At 33.3% G+C, this 9,160-nt stretch overlaps 2 protein-coding genes across 2 annotated transcripts; one reads left to right on the plus strand and one right to left on the minus strand.

Moving 5' to 3' along the window:
• The first annotated feature begins 217 nt into the window (after positions 1–217).
• LOC123890628 (putative disease resistance protein At5g05400) lies at positions 218–1,892 on the plus strand. The gene is made up of 2 exons (XM_045940268.1): positions 218–1,716; positions 1,805–1,892. The coding sequence occupies exons 1-2, from the start codon at positions 218–220 to the stop codon at positions 1,890–1,892; spliced, it is 1,587 nt and encodes a 528-aa protein (XP_045796224.1).
• A 4,438-nt stretch (positions 1,893–6,330) lies between these two features.
• Positions 6,331–7,291, minus strand: LOC123890636. The gene is made up of 2 exons (XM_045940278.1): positions 6,481–7,291; positions 6,331–6,362 (listed from the first exon to the last, which is right to left on the minus strand). The coding sequence occupies exons 1-2, from the start codon at positions 7,289–7,291 to the stop codon at positions 6,331–6,333; spliced, it is 843 nt and encodes a 280-aa protein (XP_045796234.1).
• Positions 7,292–9,160: the final 1,869 nt, after the last annotated feature.

Here is a 9,160-nt window from a genome sequence, read left to right on the forward strand (position 1 = left end):
AGACATTGTAATTGAAGGTATGATTGCATTCGATTTTATATAGAAATTTATTTTATCTGTCACACTTCTTTTTATTTTTTTTTGCATGAAATATTTGTCGTTGAGTTTAAGATTGATTACTTTTCAAGTTAACTGATTTGCATGATAAATACTCATTCAACTCAAAGCCATTGGATACCTTTGCAGATTTTTTGGTCAACAAAACTAAGAAGCTAATATGTTTGACAATATCATGAAAGATGTCGAAAGTGAAAAGAAGAAGTTGATTTTAAATCGAGATCTTGTGCAGGAAAAACTTGAAGCAACACCTAAAACTGAAAAGGTCAACAATGCTGTTTTTGAGTGGCTAAAAGAAAGTGAGAAACTCGTAGAAGAGGAGGAGAATCTTAAAGCAATAACAGAACTAGAGATTCTCGATTTTGATTGTTCATTAGCATGGATACAGTGGTTATTGTGTGCTGATCACAAGATGAGACATAGGAGGTACAGAGAAATGCTAGATAGATTAAAGGCACTGAATAGCAAGTGTGAATTTGATCCATTTTCCACAACAATTCCACCTCTAGACTACTTCTCTTCTGGATATTTTGTGCCTTTTGAGTCTATAAAAGAGGCTTCAGATAGACTTCTAGCGGCATTACAGGAGAGTAATTGTTCTACGATTGGATTGTATGGAAAAAGGGGCTCTGGTAAAACAAAACTGGTGAAAATAGTTGGCGAGAAAGCAAAGTATTTAAATATTTTTAATGAAGTTGCATTTGCTACCGTGTCCCAAAACCCAAATGTTAGGAGGATTCAAGATGAAATTGCTGACTCTTTGAACCTGAAATTCACTAGAAACACTCTAGCTGGAAGAGCGAGAACAATATCTTTGGAATTAAAAAGTAAGGATCGAGTTCTTGTGATATTGGATGATGTTCAAGCCAGGATTGAACTAGAGGATATAATAGGTATTCCTGGTGATCGTACGAAAGGGTGCAAGGTTCTTCTGACCACACGCCGTCAAAGAGAATGTGCTTTGATGGATTGTAAAGAAGAGTTTTCACTAGGTCCCTTATCCGACGATGAAACTTGGACTTTGCTCAAAAACCATTCAGGCATAGGAGACGGGTCATCACCTGACATATTAAATGTGGCGCATCAAGTTGCTTTGGAATGTGAAGGGTTACCTGGTACAATTAAAGAAGTGGGATCTTCCTTAAAAAGTAAACATGTTAAGGAGTGGAAAGCATCATTAGACAATTTGAGACATTCAATGGCCCGATGGCAGATTTTTATCAGTTTTAGAGGAGAAGATACTCGCTTCTCTTTTACGGGTTTTCTCTATGAAGCACTACTTCGAGAAGGATTCAAAATATTTATGGATGATGGTGGAGGATTGGATACTGGAGACCAAATTTCACCCTCTCTTATTAATGCAATTGAAGCATCAAGGCTTTCGATTGTTGTTTTATCCGAAAACTACGCTAGTTCCTCTTGGTGTCTTGATGAGCTTGCTAAGATTCTTGAGTGTAAGGAAAACAAGAATCAAATAGTTTGGCCTATCTTTTACAAAGTCGATCCATCACATATAAGGCATATGAGAAATGGTTATGGCAATGCGATGACTGAACATGAAAACATTTTTGGAAATGAGCCTGAGAGATTACAGAAATGGAGATCGGCTTTGTTTGAAGTTGCTGGTATGTCTGGAAAGCCTTATGAAACCAATAACGGGTGCGTAGTATACTTTCAAATACTTGTATTAACGTTATTTCATAATTATGCAGTCTCTAATTGAAATCCCTTGTATATATTTTTGTAGGTACGAATATAAATTTATCCAAAAGATCGTGGAACATGCTAATAATATTAAAAGTCGATTGTATATACGAAGCATGGACATGGACTAGAAGGATGCCTACATATCCTCTTACAACAAGTGCTACACTAGAGAAGATGAATGACTATTTTAATATATGTTGAGAAAATCAAATATTTAAGTATCCTTTAAGGACTAATATAATGATATAAATTACTAATGTAGTTATAATACTATAAATATATATTATACTAATTATGAGAATGAAGAGAATGGAGAATTTTGGATGAGATTACTTATTGCTCTCAAAGTGTGTTTTACATGATCCAAGGGGTGATATTTATACTACTAAAATTATGAATACAATAACTTAGATTTACTATTGCAAGTTGACATTTACATTGATAATTTTACATTACTATTTTAAGTTGACATTATAGATAGATATTTCAACATTAATAGTAACCAATGTCTTTCAAGATAATTTTGTTGATTTTCCAATTTATTATAACACTCCCCCTTTGAAATATCTATCATGGTGCTTTATTGAAGCTTAGTCGAATTTGTGATGGGAACATACGTTGCCTCGTTAAAAACCTTATTAGGAAAAACCCATTGGGATAAAAACCTCAATAAGGGAAAAAGAGTACAACATTATGCTCCCCCTTAACCAAGCCTAGGTAATTCTTCTTCAAAGGTCTCGAAGGTGACGCATTCCAATACTTCGTACGTGTTTCTTGAAGACTGATGTAGAAAGTGCCTTTGTAAAGAGATCGGCCACATTTTCACTCGAACGAATGTATTGAATATCAACCTCTTTGTTTCTTTCTAGCTCTTGTGTGAATGAGAAGAATTTTGGAGGGATGTGTTTGGTTCTATCACTTTTGACGTAACCTTCTTTCATCTGAGTAACACATGCAGCATTGTCTTCATACAAAATTGTTGGATTCTTATCAGTTGGTAAACCAGACGTTCCTTGGATATGTTGAGTTACTGATCTCAACCATCTACATTCTTTGCTAGCTTCATGTAGGGCAATTATTTCAGCATGATTTGAAGAAGTTGCTACAAGTGTTTGCTTTTGAGATCTCCATGATATTGCGGTGTCACCATATGTAAACACATATCCAGTCTGTGATTTAGCATTATGTGGATCTGACAAATATCCTGCATCTGCATAACCAAGTAAAACTGGTTTTGTATTGTTAGAATAAAACAAACCAAAATCAGAAGTACCTCGGAGATATCGAAAAATATGTTTTATTCCTTTCCAATGTCTCTTTGTAGGACATGAACTGAATCTTGCTAGTAAATTCACTGCAAAGGCTATATCAGGCCTTGTACAGTTGGCAAGGTACATGAGTGCCCCAATGGCACTGAGGTATGGTACTTCAGAGCCAAGATCTGTTTCATTTTCTTCCTTAGGTCTAAACGGATCCTTTTCAACATTTAATGTTCTGCCCATCATTGGGGTACTCAAAGGGTTGGCTTTGTCCATGTTGAATCTTTTCAATACCCTTTCTGTATAGTTTGATTGATGTACCAATATACCATTTTTAGTATATTCAATTTGCAAACCAAGGCAGAATTTGGTTTTCCCCAAATCTTTCATTTCAAATTCTTTCTTTAAGTAATCTCTTGCTTCTTTAATTTCTTTATTGGTACCAATGATATTTAAATCATCAACATAGACAGCGATTATTACAAAACCAGATATTGTTTTTCTTATAAAAACACAAGGGCAAATAGGATTATTTACATAGCCTTCTTTAAATAAATATTCACTCAGTCTATTATACCACATGCGTCCTGACTGCTTTAACCCGTATAATGACCTCTGCAACTTTATTGCATACGTCTCTCTGGGTTTTGAGTTTTCAGGCATCTTAAATCCTTCCGGGATTTTCATATATATGTTACTATCAAGTGATCCATACAAGTAAGCAGTAACAACATCCATGAGATACATGTCCAATTTGTTAAACACTGATAAACCAATTAAATAACGAAAAGTAATGGCATCCATAACAGGAGAATATGTTACCTCATAATCAATTCCTGGTCTTTGGGAAAAACCTTGTGCAACAAGACGAGCCTTGTATCTTACAATCTCATTTTTCTCATTTCGTTTTCTTACAAAGACCCACTTATACCCAACAGGTTTCACACCTTCAGGTATATCCACAATGGGTCCAAATACTTTTCGATTTTTAAGAGAGTTTAACTCAGTATTTATCGCATCTTTCCAATTTTTCCAATCATGTCTATTTTGACATTCATTCACAGTTTTGGGTTCAGGATCATCATTTTCGTTTATGATTTCACATGCAATTGAGAACGAAAATATTTCATCAATGTTCATACCTTTTCGGCTCCACAGATTTCCTGTATTAACATAATTTATTGAAATCTCGAGATCATTCTTGTTATCAGCTTCATTATTAATGATCTCATTGTCATCATTTTGTGCTTCTTCGAGAGCACAATTTTCAATCATGGATTTGTTGTTATCTAGTGTCTTTTCAGGATCACTTTCAATCATATTCACCTTTTCTGTTTCTTTTCTTTTTCGGGGATTTTTGTCTTTGGATCCCATAGGTCGGCCACGCTTCAAGCGTGCCTTGGATGTACTTGCTATATCATTTGTTTTTGAAATATCAATTCTAGCTGGGACATTTATAGCTGGTACATGTGACTTTGTCACTCTTTTCAAATCAGTGAATGAATCTGGCAGTTGGTTTGCTAAATCTTGTAAGTGTACTATTTTCTTTACATTTTCTTCCCATGATTTATTATATGGGTCCAAATGTAATAAAGATGGTACATACCATGTTATTTCATTTTCTATGTGTTTATTTTCTCCCCCTAGTGTTGGAAATTTTGTTTCATCAAAATGACAATCAGCAAATCTTGCCTGAAAAACATCACCTGTTAAAGGTTCAAGGTATCTAATAATAGACGGTGATTCATACCCTACATATATTCCCAATCTCCTTTGAGGTCCCATTTTTGTTCTTTGTGGTGGAGCTATTGGGACATATACTGCACAACCAAAAATTTTTAAATGGGAAATATTTGGTTCCTTACCAATTGCAAGCTGATAAGGGGTGTGTTTATGATCAGCACTCGGCCTTAGACGGATGAGTGCTGCAGCATGTAAAATTGCATGACCCCAAACAGTAACTGGTAGCTTAGTTCTCATTATTAATGGTCTAGCTATATATTGAAGACGTTTTATTAATGACTCAGCTAAGCCATTTTGTGTATGCACATGAGGAACAGGATGTTCAACAGTGATTCCTACTGACATGCAATAATTATTGAATGATTCTGATGTAAATTCACCAGCATTGTCAAGTCTAATTTTCTTTATAGTATAATCAGGAAATTGTGCTCTTAATTTAATTATTTGTGCAAGAAATTTTGCAAATGCCATATCACGACTTGACAATAAACAAACATACGACCATCTACTAGATGCATCAATTAATACCATAAAATATCTGAATGGTCCAGACGGTGGATGGATAGGTCCACATATATCACCTTGAATCCTTTCAAGAAATGCAGGTGATTCTGTATGAATTTTGCCTGGTGAATGTTTTGTTATTAGTTTTCCAAGAGAACAGGCTTCACATGGTTTATCCTCTTTTGTAAACTTTAAACCTTTCAAAGGATGACCATGAGTACTTTCAATTATTTTTCGCATCATTGTTGAGCCAGGGTGACCTAAACGGTCATGCCATAAAATCATAGTTTTGGGGTCTTCTTTTACTACCAAATTACATTCAATTTTATGTATATATGTATAATGTAATCCCGAAGGCAATTTTGGTAGCTTTTCTAAGGTTTTCTTCTTTCCAGAAACATTAGTAGTAATATTAATATATTTCATATTGCCTTCGGTTACAGTTTCAGTGTCAAACCCTTGACGATATATGTCATTAAAACTCAACAAATTTCTCTTTGATTTAGGAGAATATAAAGCATCATTAATGACAAATTTTGTTCCATTTGGTAACATGAACATAGCATTACCTGTCCCTTCTATTAAATCAGCAGGTCCTGAGATAGTATTTATCACACCTTTAGTAGAATTTAAATCATTGAAATATTTCTTACTTTTGAGGATCGTGTGGGTAGTTCCACTGTCCGGGATGCAAATGTCTTTGACATGTTCCATGTCTGACCTTCTTAAAATAAAATCAAGATTAAAGATAGGAAAACAATAAATCAATATAATACATTCAACATTATTATTCAATAACCAAATATTACACAATGCCCACCACATAAGTCATACATATTATTAAGTAATTTAAGCACACCACACAAGTCACACATATTATTAAGTAATACAAGCACACCACACAAGTCACACATATTATTAAGTAATACAAGCACACCACACATTATTCAAATACTTAATTAATTAGTTACTTAATTCATATTCATTTCGTTTTCTTCTTCAACAAAATCAGCAGCCTCAAGGTAGGTAGTATCATTATTGGGTTCAACTTCATTAAAATTTACTTCCTTTCCCTTTTCTTCAACAGATGCCCTGTATTTTTTACACAGGTGTTCTGGTGTCCTACACGTCTTAGACCAATGTCCATTCTTTCCGCATCTAAAACAGATATCATCACGGTTCCTTGAGGGACCTTGTTGGATATATTTACCTCTACCTTGATGATTCTTATTATTTTGGTCATATTTAGGAGGCCTATAATTATTCACATATCCTCGTCCACGACCTCTACCACGAAAGTGGTTTCGACCGTGATTTCTGCCTCGACCATCAAAATGAGCTTTACCCCCTCGTCCTTTATGACGATTATGGCCACCACGCCCACGATTAAATGTTGTTGCATTTATTTCGGGGTATGCTATTGTTCCTGTGGGACGTGTCTGGTGGTTTTTTATCAAGAGCTCATTGTTTTGTTCTGCCACCAAAAGAGCTGCGACCAAATCAGAGTACTCAGTAAATCCCCTCATTCTATATTGTTGTTGCAACAATACTTGGGATGCATGGAAAGTTGAAAATGTTTTTTCCAATTTCTGTTCTTCAGTTATAGCCACACCGCAAAATTCTAATTGTGCAATAATTTGGTGCATGGCAGAGTTATATGCAACAACACTTTTATAATCTTGGAACCTTAATTTGTTCCACTGATCCATTAATGAAGGTAACAGGACTTTCCTCTGATGTCCAAATCTTGCCTTAAGTTTGTCCCATAGTATTTTGGGATCCTTGGCATTTGAATATTCAGTTTGTAATCCATCATCAAGGTGGTGTTTAATTATCCGATTTACTTTCGATTTTTTCATTGCTAATTCTTGTGAGTCAGCTGTTTCCACCTCTGCATTATCTCCTTCTAGAATTTTATCGAGCCCCTCACATGCAAGGTACTCAGTTAAGTTGTTGTTCCATGTTATGTAATTATCTCCGGTTATGTTTAGAATTTTGAAATGATGCTTAACGTTTGACATGTTTATATCTAAAATACAAAAGAACAGAATCAATTTTTAATGTATAAACTATGACAAAAAAAAAAATAAATTATTTTATTCAATAGCTATGATTACAAAAACCATGATTCTATCAGCTAATAAACCAGGCTAATACTAGTAATGGTAAAACAACAAATATTGTTACTATTATAAAAGGTTCTCCTAATTCTTCATATTTGGTGATCCAGAAGATGAAAAACATAAAGACAAGTAGAGTGATAAGCATAAGAAAAAATTTAAACATTTTGGAAATATGAGTAAAAGTTTTGAGAATGGTATGAAAACTTATGAGTGAAGGTGAAGTATTTATAGGTGAATTTTATGAAGTGTCCGTTACGTTACCGTTGGGTTTGTGGCCGTTGGGAGATAGTGGAAAAATGTAAGCTTTTACTGTTCATGGCCGTTATGTGGCCGTTAGGGGATATGAGAAAAGTGTTAAATTTTATTGTTTGTTACCGTTGGGAATGAGTAAAAATATTCTAAGTGTGTTAAAAATCATCTAGCTCTTAAAATGGAGAGAACAACATGTAAAGTTATATGATAATAACTTTAAATAATATCAAATTTCAAAATCTTAATTATGAGTCTCTCGTGAAATAATATTATTGACTGAGATTTTAGTCTTCCATTAACAATTAAAGTTAGCAATATTATAGATGTGGATTTTAGTCTTCCATTTAATATGAAGATTAGTATTATAGATGGGGTTTTTGGACACCTCCATTAAGTATAAAAGTTAGTCATACATATGGGGTTTTAATCCTCCATTAAGTATGAAAGTTAGTAATATAGATGAGGTTTTGAATACCTCCATTAAGTATAAAAGTTAGTCATAGATATGGGGTTTTAATCCTCCATTAAGTATGAAAGTTAGTAATATAGATGGGGTTTTGAACACCTCCATGGAAATTAGTATTATTAATCAAAAATTATCTTTTGTGATATTATGGGGATTTTAGACCTCCACACAAAACTTAAATAATATTCACACTTATTATAAAGTTCTTGACAAGTTGTGAGTTTTCTATAATAAGTGGGTAAAGTAGTAGTAATAATAATAATAATAGCCACTCTAGTTATAAATCACTTGACAAATTGCCAGTTCTCTATAACGGGGCGAATAATAATTATAATTATCATAAGATTAAAGTAATAAGGATAGATGATATATACCTAGTGGTGGTAAATCACTTCCGATAGAAACGATCGTGCTGATAACGTGTTGAGAAAATCAAATATTTAAGTATCCTTTAAGGACTAATATAATGATATAAATTACTAATGTAGTTATAATACTATAAATATATATTATACTAATTATGAGAATGAAGAGAATGGAGAATTTTGGATGAGATTACTTATTGCTCTCAAAGTGTGTTTTACATGATCCAAGGGGTGATATTTATACTACTAAAATTATGAATACAATAACTTAGATTTACTATTGCAAGTTGACATTTACATTGATAATTTTACATTACTATTTTAAGTTGACATTATAGATAGATATTTCAACATTAATAGTAACCAATGTCTTTCAAGATAATTTTGTTGATTTTCCAATTTATTATAACAATATACACATTCAATGATAAATTGTTTTTGAATATGATTCCTAGCTATTATAACATGTACTTCTAAATAATTAATTAGTCTGAGAAGACTCTTTCAAAGTTCACTTTTTTGCATTTGAAACTAATTGTTATAGTATTTCACAATAATCTGTCGTAAAAATTCCAAAAAATGTACAAGAGGCTAAAATTTTCGAAGTGGAACGAAGTCATTCTTGAACAGTGGATAGTACTACTATCTTGGCTTCAAAAATATAAAAATTCTGTCTTGATTGAT

This window comes from Trifolium pratense, linkage group LG1 (assembly GCF_020283565.1).
Source record: "Trifolium pratense cultivar HEN17-A07 linkage group LG1, ARS_RC_1.1, whole genome shotgun sequence".
NCBI lineage: Eukaryota > Viridiplantae > Streptophyta > Magnoliopsida > Fabales > Fabaceae > Trifolium > Trifolium pratense.

Coding starts and splice junctions, on each gene's coding strand:
- LOC123890628 (XM_045940268.1), top strand. CDS start 218: ATGTTTGACAATATCATGAAAGATGTCGAAAGTGAAAAGAAGAAGTTG. Junction 1,717..1,804: donor CCTTATGAAACCAATAACGG/GTGCGTAGTATA, acceptor ATATTTTTGTAG/GTACGAATATAAATTTATCC.
- LOC123890636 (XM_045940278.1), bottom strand. CDS start 7,291: ATGTCAAACGTTAAGCATCATTTCAAAATTCTAAACATAACCGGAGAT. Junction 6,363..6,480: donor TAAGAATCATCAAGGTAGAG/GTAAATATATCC, acceptor TAAAAAATACAG/GGCATCTGTTGAAGAAAAGG.